The sequence below is a fragment of the Choloepus didactylus genome, chromosome Y (assembly GCF_015220235.1).
Source record: "Choloepus didactylus isolate mChoDid1 chromosome Y, mChoDid1.pri, whole genome shotgun sequence".
Lineage (NCBI taxonomy): Eukaryota > Metazoa > Chordata > Mammalia > Pilosa > Megalonychidae > Choloepus > Choloepus didactylus.
The window spans coordinates 39,253,755-39,279,708 of NC_051335.1; the positions used below are offsets into that span (position 1 = coordinate 39,253,755).

At 39.1% G+C, this 25,954-nt stretch overlaps 1 protein-coding gene across 1 annotated transcript; it reads right to left on the reverse strand.

The window, feature by feature from the left end:
• Positions 1–852: 852 nt before the first annotated feature.
• Positions 853–24,479, reverse strand: TNMD (tenomodulin). The gene is made up of 8 exons (XM_037822822.1): positions 24,285–24,479; positions 23,989–24,120; positions 15,481–15,621; positions 14,826–14,860; positions 6,895–6,961; positions 3,348–3,501; positions 1,812–1,978; positions 853–1,501 (listed from the first exon to the last, which is right to left on the reverse strand). The coding sequence occupies exons 1-8, from the start codon at positions 24,330–24,332 to the stop codon at positions 1,292–1,294; spliced, it is 954 nt and encodes a 317-aa protein (XP_037678750.1). The 5' UTR covers positions 24,333–24,479; the 3' UTR covers positions 853–1,291.
• Between the last annotated feature and the right edge of the window lie 1,475 nt (positions 24,480–25,954).

A 25,954-nucleotide genomic window follows, 5' to 3' on the forward strand; every position in this document is an offset into this window, starting at 1 on the left:
CTTTCTGACTGCTGAAATCATCAGTTCTCCCTTTAAGGCCTTCAACTGATTCTCTCATTGCTGAGACAATCTCCTTTGCTGATTGTAGATGTAATCAACCATAGATGAAATCAACTGAATATTTAAATCCACAAAATATCCTCACAGTAGCAATCAGGCCACTGCTTGCTTGACCAAACAACTGCACACTATAACCTAGCCAAGTTGACACATGAACGTAACCATCCCAGATGTAAACAGATATTTTCATGACACAACTTTGAAGTTGAGCAATGAAAAGGGTTAACGTCAAATGATACTGAAACTAGAGGGGGTGATTTAAATTGGTAGAGAATGTTTTTTGAAACTGGAACTGACTGGGCCAGCAAGATTAACATTATCCTCTAAATACTCCTTTTCCTCTTTCATTTGTTTTTCCCTTTTCCAAGCAAGGTATCAGGTGATTGGGAACTTGACCTTACTCTTCATTTTAGAAAGTGGCATATTGCTGGTCCTCTCTGGTTTCGGGGGTGGGAATCCTATTTGACTCCTTACCTTGATAATTTCCTATGATGCCTGTTTCCGTGAATGGTATTTATGGGTCCCCATTTTCCAGACAATTGCCTTGGAAAATTATGTAATCAGACACTGATCTAAAAAGACATGAGACCAGAGGTTATGAAATATTGAATTTGTCTAAAGTTGAGTTCCTGTTCACAGGAGGAGAGCCTGGGACCCTATTTTCTAGGTTAGCTTTCTCCTTTGCTGAGTCTGAGCACCTGGAGTATTTTAATGTTAGCCTGCTGCAACTCACTGCCTTTATAGTGGTTTAATAGATGCTTAAGTAGATCCACAATATGTCTTTCAGATAATTAAATATTGGGACTATGCACAAAAGAACATGTTTTTATGCATCAGTGATCAGAATATTTTATCATCAGTCCCTCATTTTCATTTTCTCAATATAGCATAATAAAATATATTTGAGAATCCTATGCTTTGGCCTTTCTTACTCCTTAAACTTGATGAAGTGCAAATTTCCATCATTGCCATCCATGTTAGACAGATCTGCTCCAATTCAGTTGCAGGAAGTGTTCTCAGCAAACACTTACCCAGTGTGTTTTCTGCAGCAATCAAGTCACTGATGATGACGTAGAAGTTTGTTAGAACATGAACAGAGGAATTACCTATAAGCAATTCTAGAGAACTGACTACAAGGAGCCAAATGCCTCATAGGCATAAATTCATTGAATAGCATGCATTTATTATCTGTTGGCTACCAGAAGTTTAAGCATTTGAGCTCAAACTTCTATTAGACCCTCCCCAGCATGCGGGCCACCCACCAGTTGCAAGGCATGATGACACAACAGATGACCTGTCCTCCTTGGTAGCAATATGAATATGGATAATAACCTAGTAAAGGTTCACAGACACGGCGACAGTAGCGGTTGCCTTGACGGCAGTAAATACAACAGTATCCTCTCTCATCCAGCATGGGGTCGAATTCTATTCCATTTTCAGTCTGAAAGAAGAACAAGTCAATGTTGGAGGGGAAGGCTCAATAGGAAGAGGTCCCACCTAGCAGGGGAGGACTCCAAATCTATTTGAGTTAGTGGCTGGTGAGAAATTAGGCTCCTTAGTCTGATCATGGAAATAATTTCAATAGAGATCAAGATTGGGTTTTGAATGAGCTTCCTGGGGATTCTAAGTCTCTTTAAACATGTTTTTAAACCATGATCATTCTCCTTTCAGCGAATATGGTCTGAGAGGTAGTAAGTTTTGAGAGGGCAGTTTGCTTTTTCTCTAACAAATGTAACATGCACATAACTCACATAGTCATTTATTGGCAGTTCTTCCTCAGTTGCTTGTCTGGCATGATGGGTTTTCTTCACCTTCACTTGAGGAACTACCTGCTGCTCATTTTGCTGAATCCGTTTTTTTTCCTTGTTAGGAAAGTGAAGATCTTCACCATCCTCCTCAAAGTCTTGTAACTCCGAAACTAAGATAATAAATACAAGGTTGTGGAGCAACTGCTTTGAAAATGTTTCTGACAGATGTGCTTGGGAGAATAGCAGGTGGGAGTACAGATTTTCATTCTCCCTGGCATAAGTTAGACATGCATAGACCACTTTTACAAGCACCTTCAGCTGATATTTTAAGGAGTATTTTTCAAAACGAGCCTGACCCATTTCTATGCACTCAGACCTCTTTGCTTGTTTGGCATCAAAACATTTATTGCTTTGCCTAATTAAATTAAAAACTGAGGACAGGGGATGTTTTGTGTCTCCCACAATTATTTTACCCATGGTGGGTGCTCAATAAATATTTCTGGGTTGCTTGATTTGATTCAGTGCCCTCTGTCCTCCTCTGTCTTTCTCCTCTTTCCTGTCTTAAAAATATATATATATATATATATATATATATATATATATATTTAACTTTCTATTTTGAAATAATCTTAGATTTACAGAAGAAGTGCACAGATAGTATAGAGAATTCCCATATATCCTTCACCCAGTCCCCCTAATATTATAGTTATCAAAACTAAGAAATTAGCATTGGTACAGTAGTATTAACTGAACCACAAACTCTGATTCAGATTTCACCAGTTTTTCTACTAATGTCCTTTATCTGTTCCAGCATTTAATCCAGGATACTACATTGCATTTAGTTTCCTTTTTTTTTCAGCCTCTAAAGAGTACCATTAGATGCTTGCATTGGTAAGAATGTCCTCTCTTAGGCAATGTAGTAATCTATTCTGTCCAGAGTAAGGGAGGTCAAATGCTGAGTTAGCTAGGCAGAATAAGATGTCCAGGGAGCTTTGTCTTCTTCTCTGTGAACTAACTGGAATTTGAGGAACTGGACTCTTTTACTGTGGACCTTCAGCCCCCAATTACTTTTACAGTGATTTCTAAAACGGCCACAAAGAAATTTGTGTTGCAGTGACTGTCCCATCTTCTGGAGAGAATGCAACCATTTGACATAGAGAATCCTTCTTGAGACAACAGAGCATTATTTTGGCACTTCTCTCCTATGATCTTGGGTTGCATCCACAGTGTTTTGAGCAATAGGCTAGTATCCCAACTGCAATGAATATAGATGTGCAAAGAAAGACAGATTAGCTTTTTGCTAACACTGTTCATGTTAGGGTGGTATTACTTTTGCTGGGATATTTAAAACCCTGTCAGCATTAATTTGTCTGATTTATAACTTGGCTGTGAAAACTTCTTTCCTCATTGGCAGTGAGCATATACAATCTCATCCAAGAAGATATGTCAGTCATTTGTTTTCTTAGAAATGTAGTCTTCGAATACTGGGAGCATTAACCTGTTACTGTCTTTGGAAGGAGGAGGACAAGGATGCCATACCTGCTATTAGAGGGGGATTGATCCAGAACATGGTCACATTATCACAAATCTCCAGAATTTTAGAATTTTTAAGAAAGTCTCGATTTTCAATGGGCTTTTCTGCTGGGACCCAAATCACGGATTGTTCAAAGAAAGTTGTGGTAATTTCTTCATTCTGAAAGAAGAAAGTAGTTCTAGTTGGGGGTAGGAAGAAAAATTAATAAAGTGAGGGAGACATTATGGTATACTGGAAAACATACCGTACTTTGAGTCTGAATTACTGAATTCCAGTTTTGGGGCTGCCTGTGATCTAGCTATGGGCTTTGCATACCGTAGTTGCCCTAGCTGGAGTTAACAATTGATCCCTCTCTCCTGGGACTAACAGCAAGGCAGTTAACTGAACAAAGAGCCTTCTCTGCTTCTGTTTCACTTAAAGTCAGGAAGGCTCTCCATCATTTTCTGGGCCTCCCACTGGGTCATGTATGTTTTAATTTGAACTTCAGGATCCCTGGGTGATTTAACATTTGTTTTCGCCCTTTCAAATGGCTGTTGGAATGCCTGCCTTGTTTTAGGCTTGTAATTAGGGTTGCAAGTGGGATTTTATCTCAAACTGAAAAGATACCCCATAATCCAGACTAGTGAGATCAGTAAAATAACAGCAGAACCTAGTATTTTGGTTTGTCAAGATTTGCCTGTTAATGTTAGCTAGTGGTACAGAATATGTTTTTTTAAATCCAACTCTCCAACCTCTGACTTCACTGGCTTCATTACTATTTTATTCCTTTCATTCTAGATGCTTAGGGCTTTTCTCATGGAGTTTTTTTTTTCTTCTTCACATAACCTTTCTTATGTTGTCAATAACACCTTCTCTTCAGTTTCTAGTACTGAAGTAGTTGCCTTGTGTATCTAGTTCTTACTTGTCATTTTGACTTCATTCCCCCACCCCCTCCACCACCGCTCCTAATAAGGCTTTTTTCCTCTTTTATTTCTTTCTATCTTTATGATTTTAGAGTTTTTATTTATTCTCTGAACTATGCCTTTGTATAATTTTTTCCCAAGTCATTTACAACCCTCAAGTCTTACCTGCTTTGCCCTTGAGTCTTTAAGCACCTTGGGATGCATTGAAAAGGATTGTGTAAAATGAGGTTGGTATGCAGGCTAGCTTTGCTAGCAAAATCAGGGCTATTTATATACTTGCTTTGCATGTTTAACATGCACCCACCAAGGATACCATGGTGAGGGAAGCACAGAATAAGAAGTTTTTGTCATTCAGGACCACAAATTTGTCTCATAATAAACTCTGTAGTCTGAATGTAAAAAATAGGATTTTCTTGAAGGTATGGTAATCTTACTATCATGAAAGGAATACTTGTTTTATTTAAAAGATTTGGCAAAATTAACCAAAAAACAAATTAGAGCCAAAATGAGAGAAAAATAAATCCTATTCTATCAGTTCAGGTGCTCATTGCTGGCTGGTCTTACTCGAATGTTTGCATCATTTTCTGTAAAAAACCAGTACATGATATTGGATATAGTTGCTTTTTATCCTAATGATTTTCCTTCATCTACCCTTGCCTTCTATAGTCATTCCTAATATCCTGAAATTTGATCTGCTTTTCAGATGCATCTAACTTATGCTTATTTGAAAAAAAAAACTTCAAAATTTCTACTACCATAGGCCTTGAGAACAGAACACCACCTTTAGGGAAATTTTATTCTTCTTTTCCGTGGAAACTCTAGAGACTGGGTTCCTAACCTCTCTGACCATGAGATCAGTAGCGTGAAACATAATGTCTGTGGGAGCCAGTGATGGCTCTGAGAGTTGGACAAGGAAAAGGGAAAAGTGACCCTCCTCAAAAACAAACAACAACAAAAAAGGATAAAAGCATAGATGAGAATTAACATGGAGAGATTTGGGTGGGAGAAAAGTGAAAAAGAACAGGGGGTTGGGGAGAGACAGAAGAAAAAGAGGTATTTATAGTATGGGGAGAGGCCACTATGCCATTTCCATAGTCCCATTTTAGATTTGCCAGTTGAACAATAAAACAAAACAAAACAAAATAAAAAACAAATGTACATTTGTTTCTTTCTGGCTACAGTGGGAGCATACTGTCACAACAGGGCCTTTGTTGAGGTCTCTCCCCTCCCCCACCCTGCACAAATAGCAACATACTGTAATTACAAATAACAGGGACAAGTAAACAGCTTCAGGGGCTTCATGGTGGCTGTGTTTTAGGCAACAACACCCTGATGCCCCACTAGGCTTTCAGAAGCCATTCAGTGATTGCACCAGTATCCTAGGTTGTCTCCCTCTGGCTTAGCAGTGAGTATCTAGAGAATTCATATTACACTGTAGTTTTCACTTTCTTTGCTTTGCCTTTCTTAGTGAGGTTAAATGTGGATTATTCCATCAGCAGTCCAGTATGAAACGGTAAAGTGAAAGAACTGAATTTTTTAAAATTGGTGAATGAAGCAGTGATACCAGAAAAAAGCAGTTGGTTCTCTGCCTGATGCACTCAAATGACCAATTCCTGAGACACCCGGATTTCAAAGAGAGTTCATTGCTAGGGATGAAGCAGGAGAACAGATGGCTTATTGGACTAAACAGCTGTCTCTCCTAACTGCAGTAATTCTGATGGTTTTATAGTATCAAAAGTTGGGCATGTTTTAAGATAATGCACACAATAGCTCAAGATGATGTAATTAGAGGTGATCTAATTATTGAGCATGCACAGATTGGTTGCATGCTTAGTCACAGAATGTATGTAAGAAAATAGTGGCCTCAATATGATGATGGACATGATTTTTAATATTTTTTATGAGATATAGGTGACCTGTAGATTAAAGTCTAAGCTACTGTTCATGTCGGGCAGGCCCATTTTGGTTAGATTCAGCTTTGGTTATCAAGACAACTTTGGAATTGTGTGGGTTAGTTCTGGGCTGACCCAAAGTTTTTATTCATAAAGCTTAAGGGCTGCCTTTAGTGATCATAAGACTCTAAAGTAGAAAAATTGGATAAAAGAGGTACAAGTAAAGGTCAGTCACAAAGTTTTTACAATCACAAGGGCACAAAATAAAGGCTATACAATCATTATCAGAGGTCAAAGCAGCTGGATTATAATTCAGGTTTCAGGTATTTCCTTCTATCTGCTCTAATATACCAGAAAGTAAAAAGGAATATCTATATAATGACTCAGTAATCATAATCATCCCTTAAATCCTAACTTCTAAGTTACAGCAGTATGATGAAAGTGACAAGGACCCCAAATGACCTTGAGACTTTTCTTTTAGGACTTTATCTTAGGCAGGGTTGATATTTTTCCCTCTGCCTCACCCCTTTTACTAGAAATATTTGGTTTGAGAGCAAATATACATCATGTGAATAAGTATCCAGGTATAAAAGTACAGTGCTGCACCAAAAAGCATAAATAAGTACCTATATATACGATTGTTGTGAGAATAAGCCAAGAATTACTGTGTGTACAGGATTTAGAACAATGCTTGGCACATAGTTAGCACCCAATAAATGATGGCTTTTGCTACTATTATTATTATTACTCTTACATACCTCATCTATTTCCTCCTCTGGTTCAGAAAATTCAGGAATCACTTTAATTTGAGTTTTGATGAAGCATTTTTTTTTTTAATCATCATTTTATTGAGATATATTCACATACCACGCAGTCATACAAAACAAATTGTACTTTCGATTGTTTACAGTACCATTACATAGTTGTACATTCATCACCTAAATCAATCCCTGACACCTTCATTAGCACACACACAAAAATAACAAGAATAATAATTAGAGTGAAAAAGAGCAATTGAAGTAAAAAAGAACACTAGGTACCTTTGTCTGTTTGTTTGCTTCCCCTACTTTTCTACACATCGATCCATAAACTAGACAAAGTGGAGTTTGGTCCTTATGGCATTCCCAATCCCACTGTCACCCCTCATAAGCTACATTTTTATACAACTGTCTTCGAGATTCATGGGTTCTGGGTTGTAGTTTAATAGTTTCAGGTATCCACCACCAGCTACCCCAATTCTTTAGAACCTAAAAAGGGTTGTCTAAAGTGTGCGTAAGAGTGCCCACCAGAGTGATCTCTCGGCTCGTTTTGGAATCTCTCTGCCACTGAAGCTTATTTCATTTCCTTTCACATCCCCCTTTTGGTCAAGAAGATGTTCTCCATCCCACGATGCCGGGTCTACATTCCTCCCCGGGAGTCATATTCCACGTTGCCAGGGAGATTCACTTCCCTGGGTGTCTGATCCCACGTAGGGGGGAGGGCAGTGATTTCACCTTTCAAGTTGGCTTAGCCAGAGAGAGAGGGCCACATCTGAGCAACAAAGAGGCATTCAGGAGGAGACTCTTAGGCACAAATACAGGGAGGCCTAGCCTCTCCTTTGCAGCAACCGTCTTCCCAAGGGTAAAACTTATGGTAGAGGGCTCAAGCCATCAAACCACCAGTCCCCTATGTCTGTGGTCATGTTAGCAACCATGGAGGTGGGGTAGGCGAATACCCCTGCATTCTCCACAGGCTCCTCAAGGGGGCAACACATCTTTTTTTTTTTTTTTTTTTTTTTTTTCCTTTTTTGTCTTTTTTCTTTTTTTTTTTTTTCTTAACTTTCCCTTCTTTTTTCAAATCAACTGTATGAAAAAAAAGTTAAAAGGAAAACAAACATACAATAAAAGAACATTTCAAAGAGACCATAGCAAGGGAGTAAGAAAAAGACAACTAACCTAAGATAACTGCTTAACTTCCAACATGTTCCTACTTTACCCCAAGAAAGTTACATAATATAGCAACATTTCAGTGAACTTGTTCCTACTACATCCATCAGAAATTAACAGACCATAGTCATTTCTGGGCATCCCCAGAACGTTAAATAGCTTATCTGTTCTTCTTGGATTATTGTTCCCCCTTCCTTAATTGCTCTCTACTGCTAGTTCCCCTACATTCTACATTATAAACCATTTGTTTTACATTTTTCAAAGTTCACATTAGTGGTAGCATATAATATTTCTCTTTTTGTGCCTGGCTTATTTCGCTCAGCATTATGTCTTCAAGGTTCATCCATGTTGTCATATGTTTCACCAGATCGTTCCTTCTTACTGCCGCGTAGTATTCCATCGTGTGTATATACCACATTTTATTTATCCACTCATCTGTTGATGGACATTTGGGTTGTTTCCATCTCTTGGCAATTGTGAATAATGCTGCTATGAACATTGGCGTGCAGATATCTGTTCGTGTCACTGCTTTCCGATCTTCCGGGTATATCCCGAGAAGTGCAATCGCTGGATCGAATGGTAGCTCTATCTCTAGTTTTCTAAGGAACTGCCAGACTGACTTCCAGAGTGGCTGAACCATTATACAGTCCCACCAACAATGAATAAGAGTTCCAATTTCTCCACATCCCCTCCAGCATTTGTAGTTTCCTGTTTGTTTAATGGCAGCCATTCTAACCGGTGTTAGATGGTATCTCAATGTGGTCTTAATTTGCATCTCTCTAATAGCTAGTGAAGCTGAACATTTTTTCATGTGTTTCTTGGCCATTTGTATTTCCTCTTCAGAGAACTGTCTTTTCATATCTTTTGCCCATTTTATAATTGGGCTGTCTGTACTATTGTCATTGAGTTGTAGGATTTCTTTGTATATGCAAGATATCAGTCTTTTGTCAGATACATGGTTTCCAAAAATTTTTTCCCATTGAGTTGGCTGCCTCTTTACCTTTTTGAGAAATTCCTTTGAGGTGCAGAAACTTCTAAGCTTGAGGAGTTCCCATTTATCTATTTTCTCTTTTGTTGCTTGTGCTTTGGGTGTAAAGTCTAGGAAGTGGCCTCCTAATACAAGGTCTTGAAGATGTTTTCCTACATTATCTTCTAGGAGTTTTATGGTTCTTTCTTTTATATTGAGATCTTTGGTCCATTTTGAGTTAATTTTTGTGTAGGGGGTGAGGTAGGGGTCCTCTTTCATTCTTTTGGATATGGATATCCAACTCTCCCAGCCCCATTTGTTGAAAAGACCATTATGGCTCAGTTCAGTGACTTTGGGGGCCTTATCAAAGATCAGTCGGCCATAGATCTGAGGGTCTATCTCTGAATTCTCAATTCGATTCCATTGATCTATATGTCTATCTTTGTGCCAGTACCATGCTGTTTTGGCAACTGTGGCTTTATAATAAGCTTCAAAGTCAGGGAGTGTAAGTCCTCCCACTTCGTTTTTCTTTTTTAAAGTGTCTTTAGCAATTCGAGGCATCTTCCCTTTCCAAATAAATTTGATAACTAGCTTTTCCAAGTCTGCAAAGTAGGTTGTTGGAATTTTGATTGGGATTGCATTGAATCTGTAGATGAGTTTGGGTAGAATTGACATCTTAATGACATTTAGTCTTCCTATCCATGAACATGGAATATTTTTCCATCTTTTAAGGTCCCCTTCTATTTCTTTTAGTAGAGTTATGTAGTTTTCTTTGTATAGGTCTTTTACATCTTTGGTTAAGTTTATTCCTAGGTACTTGATTTTTTTAGTTGCTATTGAAAATGGTATCTTTTTCTTGAGTGTCTCTTCAGTTTGTTCATTTCTAGCATATAGAAACATTACTGACTTATGTGCATTAATCTTGTATCCCGCTACTTTGCTAAATTTGTTTATTAGCTCTAGTAGGTGTATCGTTGATTTCTCAGGGTTTTCTAGATATAAGATCATATCATCTGCAAACAATGACAGTTTTACTTCTTCTTTTCCAATTTGGATGCCTTTTATTTCTTTGTCTTGCCGGATTGCCCTGGCTAGCACTTCCAGCACAATGTTGAATAACAGTGGTGACAGCGGGCATCCTTGTCTTGTTCCTGATCTTAGAGGGAAGGCTTTCAGTCTCTCACCATTGAGTACTATGCTGGCTGTGGGTTTTTCATATATGCTCTTTATCATGTTGAGGAAGTTTCCTTCAATTCCTACCTTTTGAAGTGTTTTTATCAAAAACGGATGTTGGATTTTGTCAAATGCTTTTTCAGCATCTATTGAGATGATCAATTGATTTTTCCCTTTCGAGTTTTTAATGTGTTGTAATACATTGATTGTTTTTCTTATGTTGAACCATCCTTGCATGCCTGGAATGAACCCCACTTGGTCATGGTGTATGATTTTTTTAATGTGTCTTTGGATTCGATTTGCAAGTATTTTGTTGAGGATTTTTGCATCTATATTCATTAGGGAGATTGGCCGGTAGTTTTCCTTTTTTGTAGCATCTTTGCCTGGTTTTGGTATTAGATTGATGTTAGCTTCATAAAATGAATTAGGTAGTGTTCCATTTTTTTCAATGTTTTGAAAGAGTTTGAGTAAGATTGGTGTCAGTTCTTTCTGGAAAGTTTGGTAGAATTCCCCTGTGAAGCCATCTGGCCCTGGGCATTTATTTGTGGGAAGATTTTTGATGACTGATTGGATCTCTTTGCTTGTGATGGGTTGGTTGAGGTCTTCTATTTCTTCTCTGGTCAGTCTAGGTTGTTCATATGTTTCCAGGAAATTGTCCATTTCTTCTACATTATCCAGTTTGTTGCCATACAGTTGTTCATAATATCCTCTTATAATTTTTTTAATTTCTTCAGGATCTGCAGTTATGTCACCTTTTTCATTCATTATTTTGTTTATATGGGTCTTCTCTCTTTTTGATTTTGTCAGTCTAGCTAGGGGCTTGTCAATCTTGTTGATCTTCTCAAAGAACCAACTTTTGGTGATATTTATCCTTTCTATTGTTTTTTTTGTTCTCTATGTCATTTATTTCTGCTTTAATCCTTGTTATTTCTTTTCTTGTACTTGGTTTAGGATTGGTTTGCTGTTCATTTTCTAGCTTCTTCAGTTGATCCATTAGTTCTTTGATTTTGGCTCTTTCTTCCTTTTTAATATATGCGTTTAGTGCTATAAATTTCCCCCTTAGCACTGCTTTTGCTGCATCCCATAGGTTTTGGTATGTTGTGTTCTCATTTTCATTCGTCTCTATATATTTAGCAATTTCTCTTGCTATTTCTTCTTTAACCCACTGATTGTTTAGGAGTGTGTTGTTTAACCTCCAGGTATTTGTGAATTTTCTAAGTCTCTGATGGTTATTGACTTCTAATTGTATTCCATTGTGGTCAGAGAATGTGCTTTGAATAATTTCAATCTTTTTAAATTTATTGAGGCTTGTTTTATGTCCCAGCATATGATCTATTCTGGAGAAAGTTCCGTAAGCACTAGAAAAGTATGTGTATCCTGTTGATTTGGGATGTAATGTCCTGTAGATGTCTGTTAAATCTAATTCATTTATCAGATTGTTTAGGTTTTCAATTTCCTTATTGGTCTTCTGTCTGGTTGATCTATCTATAGGAGAGAGTGATGTGTTGAAGTCTCCCACAATTATTGTGGAAACATCAATTGCTTCCTTTAGTTTTGCCAATGTTTCTCTCATGTATTTTGTGGCACCTTGATTGGGTGCATAGACATTTACGATTGTTATTTCTTCTTGCTGAATTGCCCCTTTTATTAGTATGTAGTGGCCTTCTTTGTCTCTCAAAACATCCCTGCATTTGAAGTCTATTTTATCTGAGATTAATATTGCTACACCTGCTTTCTTTTGGCTGTAGCTTGCATGAAATATTTTTTTCCATCCTTTCACTTTCAGTTTCTTTGTGTCCCTGTGTCTAAGATGAGTCTCTTGTATGCAACATATTGATGGTTCATTTTTTTTTGATCCATTCTGCGAATCTATATCTTTTAATTGGGGAGTTTAATCCATTTACATTCAACGTTAAAACCGTGAAGGCATTTCTTGAATCGGCCATCTTATCCTTTGGATTATGTTTGCCATATTTTTCCCTCTCTCTATTAATATCCTTTATTGTACCTATACCGAATCTCTTTAGTACTGAACCTTTCTCCAAGTCTCTCTGTCCTGTCTTTGTTTCTCTGTCTGTAGGGCTCCCTTTAGTATCTCCAGTAGGGCAGGTCTCTTGTTAGCAAATTCTCTCAGCATTTCTTTGTCTGTGAAAAATTTAAGCTCTCCCTCAAATTTGAAGGAGAGCTTTGCTGGATAAAGTATTCTTGGCTGGAAATTCCTCTCACTCAGAATTTTAAATATATCGTGCCACTGCCTTCTCGCCTCCATGGTGGCTGCTGAGTAGTCACTACTTAGTCTTATGCTGTTTCCTTTGTATGTGGTGAATTGCTTTTCTCTTGCTGCTTTCAGAACTTGCTCCTTCTCTTCTATGTTTGACAGTGTGATCAGTATATGTCTCGGAGTGGGTTTTTTTGGATTTATTCTATTTGGAGTTCGCTGAGCATTTATGATTTGTGTATTTATGTTGTTTAGAAGATTTGGGAAGTTTTCCCCAACAATTTCTTTGAATACTCTTCCTAGACCTTTACCCTTTTCTTCCCCTTCTGGGACACCAATGAGTCTTATATTCGGACGTTTCATATTATCTATCATATCCCTGAGGTCCATTTCGAGTTTTTCAATTTTTTTCCCCATTCTTTCTTTTATGTTTTCATTTTCCATTCTGTCATCTTCCAGGTCACTGATTCGTTGTTCAACTTCCTCTAGTCTTGTACTATGAGTGTCCAGAATCTTTTTAATTTGGTCAACAGTTTCTTTAATTTCCATAAGATCATCCATTTTTTTATTTAGTCTTGCAATGTCTTCTTTATGCTCTTCTAGGGTCTTCTTGATTTCCTTCATATCCCGTACTAGGGTCTCATTGTTCATCTTTAGTTCTTTGAGTAGCTGCTCTAGGTGTGTCTCTTCTGGTCTTTTGATTTGGGTGCTTGGGCTTGGGTTATCCATATCGTCTGGTTTTTTCATATGCTTTATAATTTTCTGTTGTTTTTGGCCTCGTGGCATTTGCTGACCTTGATAGGGTTCTTTTAGGGTTTGTAGACCAGTTGAAGTCCTTATCTCTAATTTATCAGATCTACAGCTTCGTGGAGTACACTTTCTCTAACTAACCAGCAGGTGGCGTCCACGAGCCTCCTGTTCTCCACAAGCCAGATCTCCCCTGCTTAGCCTTTTTGGTGAGTGGGGGAGTGAGTCTTGTGGGGCCCAATTGGTGTCCCAAGCTTGCGTGTGTAGTTGGTGTTGCCTGCCCTGTATGTGGGGCGTGTTTCTGGGCAGTCGGGGAGGGGGGGTGGCCCTAACAATCAAATCTCCCTGATGATCCTAGAGTTTTAAAGCTACTGCAATAGTCTAATCCTTCAGTTCAGTCCTGCCACAGTTTGTCTCTGCCACTGACCCACAAGTCTTTGGTATTGGCGTATGGCTCCTGAGACTTGCAAGTGGGCCCCTCTTCCAGGCTGTGCACCCCGGGTCCTCTGTTGAGGGATGACTGTGCTATGTCGCAGGTGAGTGCCGTCCCCCCAGGGCAGTTCTGGGCTGCTGGGCTGTGTTGGGAGGCTCCCAGTCTGCTCAAATGATGGCTGAATGGGGCTCTGTTAATTCACACTGCTCCCCCTTCCCAGCTCTGGGACATTCAGCTGAGGTTGCAGGGAAGGCTAATGTCCACGCCCAGTTTTGTGGTGTATGCCTGTTATTTGAAGCACTTCCGTCACACTGGGTTGTCTGGGGCAGCTCTGGGCTATGGGGCTGGCGATGGGCAGGAGTGTTTCCTGTCCACCAGGATGGTGGCTGTGAGCGGACACCCCCCTTTTCTTGGGAAGTTTTGTTGTTTAATGAATTTTCTCAGCCACTGGATTATTGCCTTTTGTCTCAGAGCTCTCTTAGTTCTGCTCTTGACTTGACGTGCCCAAATTTCAATTCTTTGAAGCTTTCTGTATTGAGCTTCTTAGAGTAATTGTTTTAGAAAAAGCAAAAAGGATTTAAAAAAAAAAAAAAAAAAAAAAAAAAAAAAAAAAAACGGCCCTCCTCAGAGATCTAATGGGTTATTGAAATGCTAATAGACAAAGCAACCAGGGCCATTAAGGAAAAGTGCCCAGGGCAGAGAGATCAGCCTTGCTTCGGGATTTGCATATGCGCCTCAAGGCCTGATCTCCGCCCTTCCCCTTTCTGTGTTCACCAGAACTCCAAAAATCCTCTGCTTTTATTTTGGAGTTTTTCGTGTTGTTTTTTTTCTATGCCTGTCTCCTCTCTGCTGGGCTGGCTGCTCTCAGAGTCTCTGGTGTCTGGCCTCAGTCTATCTATGGTTGGAGTTTGAATCAGTAGAATGAGTTTCCGGTAAGAGCAGCCACTGCAATTCTCCCTTCTCCTTCCTGGAGCTGACAGCCCCTCCTCCCCCGGGACTGAGCCTGGCAGGGAGGGGCGCGGGTCCCCTGGCCGCAAAAACTTACAGATTTCGCTGATCTCAGCAGTTCCACGTTTTCATGAGTGTTGTATGAAGTATGCCCAAAGACAGATTGCTCTGTGGTGTCCAGTCCACGCAGTTCCTGGCTTTTTACCTACTTTCCTGGAGGAGTAACTAAAACATACAGCTCACCAGTCTGCCATCTTGCCCCGCCTCTGATGAAGCATTTTTGAAGGCCTACAAAGTAGATGCCAGTGTATCCCTACAAAAACAGATAAAACAATAGCAAAATTTCTGGAAGTAGCCACTATTCATGACTTTCAATGGGTCCCTGGCCAGCAAAATTTGAATCAAAAGAGAAAGCTTTGTCTTAATTAAATAGAAGCTAAAGGCTATTTTTAACTTGACTCAAAGGCTTAAAAATTTTAAGTGGGAAGCCTTAGGGGGGCAATACAACTTACATTTTTTTTTTCATTAAAACTGTATTTTGAAATAATTTTAAACTTACAGGACAGTTGCAAAAATAATACAAAACCTACAGAAAGAACTTCAACATTCCCCTCCCAAATCCCATATCCACCAATTTTAACATTTTGTCACATTTGACGTGCAATTCTATCTATCCACCTTATCTATCTATCTATCATCTATCTATTTTCTGAACATTTGAGAGTAGGTTGTATAGAGCATGTTCCTTGAACACTTAATACTGCCATGTTGATTTCCCAAGAACAAGGATATTCACTATGTAACCACTTTAAATACTGTTATCAAGTTCAAGAAATTTAGAATTGATTTAAAGCTTACAGACTGTATTCCAATTTTTCATAATCTCAATAATATCCTTTTGAGACTTTTCTCCTCTATTATTGGACAACTTACATTTTTAAAGTCATGTACTTCCAATGTTTCATCAGTGCTATTTCCACTTCTGAATATTTCAGTTCTGGTCAAAGGATCAATTTCCATGTAAATCTTCTTCTTCTCTCCATTGCTGTAGAAAGTGTACTCCATGTCATAGGCCTGGCAAAACAGAGGAAAACAAACTCTAAAATATTCAGTGTTTCCCTCCGTAAGATACTTTAATTGGGTAATATCTGGGGCACCTTCTCTTTCCAGATCCTTTGTAGTGAGGTGCCATCTCAGCAGGCTTGCCACTGGGAATTCTCTGAGTTTCCAGATTAAAGTGAGGTGTTTTTTGGCACTGAAGCTGATATGGGGATCCCTTTAGAGCCAGAATTTTGTATTCAAGCCAAGCTGCTGAGCTAATTACTAAGAGTTCCAACAGTTTTCTTGGCAGCCTTGAATAAATAACAAATAGTATTCCACAAACCACCCTATAAAGTATTTTCCCCTTCCTCTAAGCAGAGGATTCACCTAAAACCTATGCAGCTTCTTTAAGCTACCACTTCCTTTCCAAGTGCTTACATGCCCCACCTGTGAAATTCACCAGTATCTGGAAATTTGAACACATTTAGAGTAGCTAGGTATTGCTCTCCATTTTCTTATCTATCCAGGGTTTTAATACTGCCTCAACAGTCTTGGGTCTCTACTGTTTAGCATCTGAAGACAAAATTTTTTGGCTAATATTAGGTTCTACCCTGCCTCTATTTGCTTTCTTTTGTCCTTTAAACGCCAGGAAACATTTATTACCTTCCAATAGCCTTTTCTTTTATAGGCTAAACAATCCCAACCAGTTTATTTCTGGGTTCTGTTTTCCAAAATTTATTCAGTTGTCTTCAAGTTCTCCAGATTCTCCTGTATATATAGAATTCAGCAACTGTGTCGAGTGCTCTGCACTAAGTAATATGGACTCTCCCAGGAAGGTTGTCTTGGAAAGGCTGCTTATCAGGTTTTTCTTGAGCGGCTGGAATAAAACCCCTAGACCTCTCTTCTGCCGTCTAAAGAAGACAATTCTCTCTTTCTAAGGACCAACAGGACCAGACCTATACAGTGGCCCCTTGTAGGAGTAAGCCATTACCTAAAACTGAGGACATATTTGTAGCTAAAGAAGAAAATAACCAGCCTAAAGGAATTTGCTACTCATCACTTGATGGTCCCATTTGGAAGTCTATTATTAGCTATCAGGTCTCTTCAAACTAATTTTTCCTTATGAAAAAAAAAATTGGAAAACCAAAAGCCTAAAACCACAAGGTCTAGAGAGCCAAAATTCCTTTATAATAAGATTCCCAGTGATTAGAATTTGTACTGGGTTGAGTGCTTTTTAAAATGCCTGCTGATGTCTGTGACTGAATGTTAGTTTAACCTGGTCAATTTTTCCCAAACAAGTTGGAAGCGTTTTCAGAAACAAGAGTTACTTCAAGTGTGCAGTCTAATGTAACTGTTGAAGAGAAAAACTCAAGACAATGTCACTTACCTCTTTGTAACCCTACAGTGCCTTGGACATAGTAGACACAAATATTTGTTGAGTAAGTTTTTCCCACTAATGGTACATTCTCGTCTTCCTAAGGAGAGATTTTAAACATTGTCAAAGTCTTTTAAGAAACTATATTTTAAAACGGGAAGAAAAACAGTATTCAGAGTCCTTCAGCAACTACAGAGTTAACTCAGGAAGTCTGGCCTGGTTTGTTACAGGTGGAAATTTCTTTAGGCTGGTTATTTGCTTCTAGCTATAAATATGTCTTTAGTTCCAGCTCTGCAGCCAACTTGAGAAGAGAAATTTTGATCTACAGAAACAAATTGAGCTCTCAGTCAGCCTGACCTAAGAAGAGAAGCAAATCATCCACTTCATATCCAGTCGTGTCAGATCTCCCAACAGGGGGTAATTTCATTAGAAATACTATCCATTGCTGAGACAACATTGACACTACCAGTCACTGCGGGGTGGGGTGGGGTGTTTGTTTCATCAGTAGAACCACTGATGAATTATTGCATGGAAAAATGAGGTTAGGGACTAGGGGATGTTGGAATGTTGCCTACCTGGGCAAAAGAGAAAAATACAGGCTGTATTTTTAATCATTGGTTGAAGACTATGGAAACATATTTAGAATTTAAGTGTACTTCTGTGGAATGAGTTTTCCTGCACTATTGACAATGTACTTCACTTGGACACCTTGCTAGATGAAAACTATTGGAAAGTGCCAAGCTCAGCAGATCTTGATTATTTTCAATATTCTTTCAAATAAAAATTTTTGGGGGGTTCCATACTGATTACATTCATTAACCAGCCTGTTGGCTTTAGGCTAACAATGGCATATTACTAAATAGAGTGGGATCAGAATGATTTCATTTGTTTGTGAATCCTTGGTGGGGGTAGGGGTAAGGGTAGGAAGCTGTATATTCACCTGGAAGGAATTCCACTATCAAAGGTATCCTTTTGGAACAGACTGCCCATTGTTTAGGAAGATGATGCTGGTGGCTTGGGGATGGGTTTGAGCAAATCCAGACATACTGTCTCGCCTGGGTCCCTGGGGAACACATTGCCTGAGTAATGGCTATGCAAGCTTCACTGGCCCGTATGAAGACTGAGCTCATGCCTTTGGCCTCAGAAATGCTTTGCTCTCTACTAAGCATTCTGACTCAGAGGACAAGGGTCTTTATGGAGATGAAGGAATCAAAGGTTTTGTCCTCTCCAGGAGCAAAGCAGAGGCAGGATGACTGGCCTGAGAGAGGAATGAGTGGGTTACCAACTCAGCTTTATTCAAGGAAGGACAGAGCAAGGGCACAATATGATGAGTATACCCTTACCAAATTAGCAAAACTAAAGTTAAACTTGGGTGTTTCTTACTTCTCTTTTCAGTTCTCTTTTCATATCCTGTTCACTTTATGCCCTTCTAGTCCTTCTCCTTCCTCTTTCCATCTCCTTCTGTCCCTTTGTCTCCTGTCTAGACACCTAGGAATCTCAGGATGCTTCAGGTCCCTTATATAAAGAAGAAATCAGTCTGACAGATGATTTCACACTACGATATTAATGACTGATACCTGTCTGCTGCAACAGTTGAGGGAGATACTTAAAGGAATGAATTACTAATGGTCGATTTTTAAGGAGAGTGGCACCAGAAAGAGGAAATAATTTGGGGGCAGGCTCATCTTTCCAGAACCTCTCAAATAGGTACCTGCTAAACAAGAGGCAGAATTTGGAATGGGACAGGGAAGCCAATGCAGTAGAATATGAATCAGAAGTGAAATGAGATAGATATATCATTAAACCCAGACAGTGAGAAGTGAAAGAAGACTGCCCTGACCAAATATAGAGATGATAAAACCTATTTCTCTTCACTGCCCAGGAACTCTGTCCTCAGTATAGATAAACCCTATACTCAGGCAGCAAATGAGCCTTAACATCCCTCTTTCACAGTTTGCCCTGTTTCCTTGCTTCTGATTGTGACAGTCTCTGACATCAGAAAAGAAAGTTTTCATAAAGAGTAAGGCTGCCTCAGACTTCAGGGTGATGGATCTGTTTTGGGAGCAAGTAGTTTTACCCGGTCCTGAAAGGGATTTGAGGACATTTGGCTTGGGTTTGTTTTTTGAAACCTGAGATTAATCTAGCTGCTCTTCTCTCAACCTTCATCATTTACTGTCTGTTTATGAGGTCTGCTCTCCAAAGGTAAAATCCATGTTCAGAATAGCTGGCTAGCAGGTGTTAGGCAGTAAGGAAGGGAAAGGAATGCACTGCACCATAATATTACTGACTCAGCCTGTGGGAATTAAAGGGCCTCTGGGTATTTTCTACCAACACAGAGCAGACAGACTGTTTCTTATGTAAACTTGGACTTCTGCATCTTCAATCAGCAGTTCTCAGCCCTGAAGAAAATGGGCATAAACAGCACAGACATTCCTCTTTTTCAACAAGAAACCATTTCTTTCATCTACAGACTGAAGCTGACTGGGAAGTTTTTCCTTTCCCACTATCCCCACCTCTTATTCTTAAATGCAGTTGAAGAAAAGTGGAAGGCATTCCCAGACAAGGATCTATTCCCAGCCTCAACTCTAGCATAAGCTATGTGACTGGGCAAATCACTGAATGTTACTGGAACACAGGTCCCATCTTTACCCTCCACTCCTTGCCAGATGCTGTTGAATAATTCGCAAAACCAATTCTGCTCAGATTTGGGCTGACACCTGTCAAGTTGATCATAGGACTTCTACTACTTGTTGATCACCTCTGCTACTTTCCCTGTGTAGCCCCAATTCCCTTTGAAGGCCCAGGCTTTCTTTGCTAGTACCACACAAATTGCTCAGCAAATTCTGCCTTAGGAGGATAAAGGGACTGAATTCTGCCTATAGCTGCCTGACTGGCTCTATATAATTTGTAAGAGCTGACTCTGAGTAGCCCAGAGCAGAAGCTGGCCCAGTGGGAGTTGCTGTACAGGGTGGACTTGGTTCTTACAATGGTTTAGGAGGAAAAAAAAATGGAGAAAAGTGTTCTTTATTTAAAATGCCAATGTGGCACCATCTGGTGAAGCTTAGTCTCCCTGCTTAAAGAGATTCCTGCTACAGCTCTAGCCTTTTCCTTGAGGATACAAATACTTCTCCAGTCGCCCATTTCACCAACCAAACTGCTGTGTCAGAAAGCTAAGGGAACCTGGGGAGGATCATTGTATCCCCTGTGTGTCTAGAAGAGGAATGAAGAAAGTTGGTCTCTGGCCAAAGTTAACATTAAAGAAATAGGCACAAGGAAAGCTGGACCCAGATTTGGCAAGCAAGTGTTTTTTTTTTTTCTGGGCAAAGGATTTTCAACTTAGAATGATACTGAGCTTGGAACATTGGGTAATACTGTTTTAATGGTCGTCTACATTTGATGTTGGAGGTGGGGAGACGAAGACTGCCCATCATGACCCCACCTCTTCTCATCCATGGTGGTATGTAGAAGTTGAGGGAACACTCTCAGGAATCTGTTGATTGCTGAGTGGGCCTTAGGATCAATATCTTCCAAACAGTCCTAAAGTTACCAGGCCATTGCTGTGTATGGCAGGAAGGATGACATTTTATTTATTTAATTTCTTTTTCTACTGCCTTATTCCACAAAGGACTGGAAGGGATGATTGGCTACAAGGTCTGTGCTATATCTGTAAACTGTTGGTTTAAGAGCAAAGATTTTCCTGATTTGTTTCCTCCATGTTGGTTTAGTTACCTGGGTTTCCATTTGTTTCAAGTTAAATGTGTAGTATGGAAGCTTTAAGCATGAATATTACTCCAGGGAATCTGCCTTAGGAATCCCAGGGAAGTCACTGCCTGGAAGTGGAGCCTCATTGTAATGCTTTCTCAAAATCTTTGGGGCTAAAAAGGTTCCCTCTGTTTGGTTAAGAGAGCTGAATATGAAGCTTAGATGCACTTGGCTTTCATTCAGCTCAAGTGGCTGTGGGCTGGGGGCACAGGGCCTTTCAAGGAGCACAATACTTCATGTAGAGTTAGTCCTTGCTTCACTTTTTCTTAGTCTCTTTCTCTCTGGTGTGTGTGTGCACATGAGCCTAAAGTGTGCGAGGACAGAGAGTCAGACATGGCTTACCACCCCATCTATTTGGGATCACGAATGGAAATCTTTTGTACATACCAAGATGGGAGGTAATGGAAGGAGGGGGAGAACTTACTGGAATGGAAATGCCAACACCAGATGTGGATGTTAAATAAATGCTGGTTATTATAAACAGATGTCGAAAACAAATAAAAAGAAAGTATGGTGGGGACTAGGAGCAAACACTAGAGCTTGGAGGAAGCCCCAGGACAACAAAGAAATCACTGCCATCAGTAAGGACAATAGCATCAACAGTTCTTTCTACTAAGGGTCCCACAGCCCCCACAGGTCCTGCAGGTATATAATGGAAAGTCCAGACGAATCTATTTAATCTGCTACCTGTTGTTTCTCACTAGGCCATTTTCTTAAGGGGAAAATCTTTAATTTTTGCAACATGTGTGCACCCTTTCCTCTACAAATATTCTTTTAAGATCAATCTGACTAATCTTTTCTTCCCAGGATTCATAAGTCAGCTCTGAGGCAGGCTTATTGGTAGTCTTTGCCATTAGAAACGTAAATGATTTATTGGGCTCTCTGCTGGGACTTGAAGGTAGTAGTGAACTGAATGAAGCATCCACATCTCCAGCTGCTCCCTTCAGTTGAAATGGACCTGACCTCAAGTCTTGTGGTGAAGGTCAGGACTGAAATATTAAAGACAATAAATTGCAACTTCCCATTGGAATGAAGAACAAACAGTCTTTGACCATTGTGGAAAAACTTGCCCCAGGAGATGCCTATTAGCTTTAACTTGGATTACTTGGTAAGAGCTTTGGTCATTTTTGAGAATCCCTTTGCTGAAAAATTACATCCCAAGATGGATTACTTCATGGGAGATTAGATATTTAATGAACTTTATTAGATAGCATATCTCACCTCTTCTGTGTAAAAACTGAATAAGTTTTACTTTTGATTTGAGAAGTCACAAAAGGATTATGTTTCCCTCATGTTTATATTTTGTATATTGATTAAATAATGAATATTTGAAAAGTAAATATAATCCATTAAAAAAGGGAACTGAAATAAGAAGCAAAGATAATACAATAGGGAAGCAGAAGGGACCATGGATGCTGCTGGGGAGTTTGCTGCTGTGCAAAATAAAGGCAAAGTTCCCACCTAGTCCTTTATAACTATACCGAGTCAAACAGCATTTTCATTTTAGAAAAACACATAACCCCCTAAAGAACAGCATTTGCAGTACCAACAACCATGATAAAACAAGAAGGGCCATCTGGCCTTATATTTAGGCAGGCATCTAATGGTGGTCATAAGGACTAGTTTAGTTCCCTACCATGGCCATGGAGAACAACAAGATTTATTAACCTCCAGCTCATCTATAATTGTCAAAAAGATCCAAGATTCAATTTGTGGAGCAGCATTCCACCTTGGGAATTAGCTAAGTGGTACCAGAATTGTATCAGAATGTGTTTTGGTATTGTTATTAATTTACTGCTTTCTTCCTGATCTTGATTATTTTGCCCACCCTGCTAGCCTGGACACAAGGTGGCTTCTCTACAAACACCCCTGAATAGTAAGTAGTTCAGAAGCAGGGATCAGTGAAAGAGAGAACGAGGAAGAGAGAGAGAGAGAGAGAGCGCTACCTATAGGCATTGGATGATGCTGGAAATCCTTTCTGGAACAAGGTATAAATGAAAAGGCAAACAAAGAAAGTAGATTGGTTTGCTCTTCATTCTCCCTCCTACTTAACTTGATAAGGTATCCTGTGACACTAAATGAAAGTGAGTAAGGCAAGAGAGGTGGCAAATCCAAGGGTGGTTATGCCTTATTTTTCTGTTTTCTTTTGGACATGTGGCCAGTTTGTTTTCTATCTTTCCCCCTCTGCCTCTTCTTCCTCATCGACTCATATTCTTTCCTTTTTGTTCCTGTCACTCCTTTGGCTCCTCTGACTCCTAATGGTCCATGCCAACCCATTTTCCTCTTGTCTCTCATCCTCCTTTCTGAATTCATGCCTTTCTCTCACTACATCTGTTACCAAACAGAAATGAGCTTCTCAAGACAACAAATTAGCAACAACAATAGCAACAAGAACCCACACACAGAGAGAAAAACATGGCAAAGCCGGAAAACCTTCTTCACACCTTGTATTTCATACATATATTAATTCTTTTTCATATGGAAACTGTCAGCATAAAGGGACTATGATTTTCTTTGGCTCACATCTAAATTTGTCCATTGCATCCGAGCCAGGGAGTAACAATAACACTAAGGTACATTAATACAAACTTCAATGGCCAACCAAGCTTCATCAAATGACCCCAATATCAGAAGCTTTCTGAGATATCTATGATTAATAATTTAGTGTCACTTGGTTCTACCTTATGTGTTAAATATCTCAGTATAACAGCAACAATTGTGGCTGTTGAGGAGCTGAAAATCTCTAGGGTTATTTTTGTCATAAATAAATGTAAACTCAGGCATAAGAATTGAGCCTTCTGAGAAGGAGCTTGCTGCGTGTCTTCACAGCAGATGCATTAAATCAGAAACATAATCCCTAAAAATCCTTCACTGCCATTTCTGGTGGTTTCTTCTTATGTGCTGGTATAATTACTTTTCCACCAGTTTTGCCCAGATAATTGAAAGAAAGATGGAAAATATTTTTCTCTTACAGTAAAAAATTTGCTTCTAGGAGTCATCTTAACTCCTTAAAACAAAGCATTATAGAAGCATGAGCGATTCTATACCCTATCAATACTATCCAAAATACAGAAAACAACTTTTTTCCTTACCGAAATAATTAGGAAAATAAAAGAGGAAAATCTCTATTCATATTTTGAATGGAAATAAACATAAAAACAATTTAATGATTCTTATTTTCAAAGTAATTTATATGTAAACCACTAATTATATTTGATCACAGTCAGAACAGAAACATTTCATAATAGTATGCATTTACTTACTTTTTTAGGTGCTTCCGGCCAGAAGTGCTTGCTCCCCAAAAACAGTAAGGTTAAACTTAGGACCAGAATGCCAAAGACCAATCCACAAATCTTAAGTGATTTACATATCTTCTTGGATTTAAATGCTTCTGCCTAAGCAAAGAACAGAGAGAATAAACAGTACACAATAACCCTCAAAATAGCAAGCCATGATTCAATCACCTTTGATTTTTCACTCTCTAATGTTCACATTGCAATATGATAAATCTGTGAAACCATGCTTCTGCACAAAAGGGAAAAAATATGAATCAACCTACATTTAGAATGTGACAGTCCTCACAGTTCTCTGGAGGAGTCTTTGCCATGATCTCTCAGTGCACAGTATTCTTTGCTTTGAGAGGACTGGGAGACCACTGCTGAGGTGGAGTTGCAAGTGAGTCGGCTAGCAGATGCCAGAGGAGAAGCTGAATTTATATGGCTCAAATATGCCATACCAGAGTCTGAGGGAGCCCAGGGGGCTCCTGTGCTGTGATTTGCTACATAGATATACCCATGTAAGTATATAACTTCTGTGCACAGAATTCCATCCAGAATGGCAAAGACAGAAGGTTATAATGAAAACTATTGTCCTGGGGGTTAGGTTGGAAGGGGACCAAGCTAGGACACATTGAAATGATTTTTCATTATGAACTTAAAATATCAGTGGCAATACATGTTGCACACTCCAGAAATAAGCAAACAAAACGAAAAAGAAGGAATGAAGTCCTAATTTCAATTCCATTCTATTCAACAAATATTTATTGCAGGGATATTAAATGTCAGGCATTCTGCTTAGTGTTGGAGACTCAGAAATGAATGATATTTCCTTCTCCACTATGTTAAAGATCTTTGAAGACTGAAATAAATATGTACTCAACTAATTATAATTAAAATCGAATAAAATAAAGACTAATTATAGGTTCTCTCTCTTCATCCTACCTCTCTGGTTGTTCCTTTTCAGTCTCCTTTACTGATTCCTTTTCCACAATGTTGTTATTCCTTATGGTTTTGTCCTTGATAATGATGGCTTTTCACTCTATATATACTTAGATGATCTCATCCACTCTAATAGTTTAAAATAATACCTATATATTAACCTGGTTTTATGTCTTGAATTTCAAGGGTATGTGAACATTTATACATGGACGTACATGAGGCATCTCAAATTCAACATGTCCCATATCAAACTCATCTTCTTTCAATACTCACTTCCCCTTTCCCCCAACCGACTTTCTTTCCCATATTCCCTATCTTGATTGTTGGCACATTACCCACTCAGTCTCCCAAACCGGAAACCTGAGATTTGTCTTAAACTCCCTCCTCTTTTAAATATTCCCTTACCAATCAGTCACCAGGTACTATTTATTCAAAATCCTCACATTTTTCAAAGCCATTCTTTCCTCTCTATGCTCACTGCTACAGCCTTGGTTTAAGTCATCATCATCATTGACAAGTGTCAAATCCGTATCTGTAGCCCATTCTGTTCTGGGGCTCCAGACCCATGTGTCCATCTAACCTGTTGACGTCTCCACTTAGATATCCTACAAGCACCTCAGATGCCACATGTTCCAAACTGAATTATCTCCCATTCCAAACCTACTCTTCCTTCTGTATTTCTTCTCTTACTAAATGACTTACTAGTCTCTAGAACAGAAACCTCCAAATTATATCTCATTCATCCCCATGCCTTATCAGTTATTAAGTCCACTCAATTCTGCCTTTGAATTATCTCCTCAATCTGTCCTATTCTTTTCCATTCTCAATTGCCACTGTCTTTGTTGAGGTCATCATAGTTACCTTTACTATTGCAATAGCATCCTAACTGGTTTCCCAGCCACCAATTCACTGCCTTCTAGGTGATGTTTCTAAGATTCCAATCTGAGGATAATCTCTCTCCTGCTTAAAATCCTTCATCATTTACAAAATCCAAGCTACTTATGATGACATA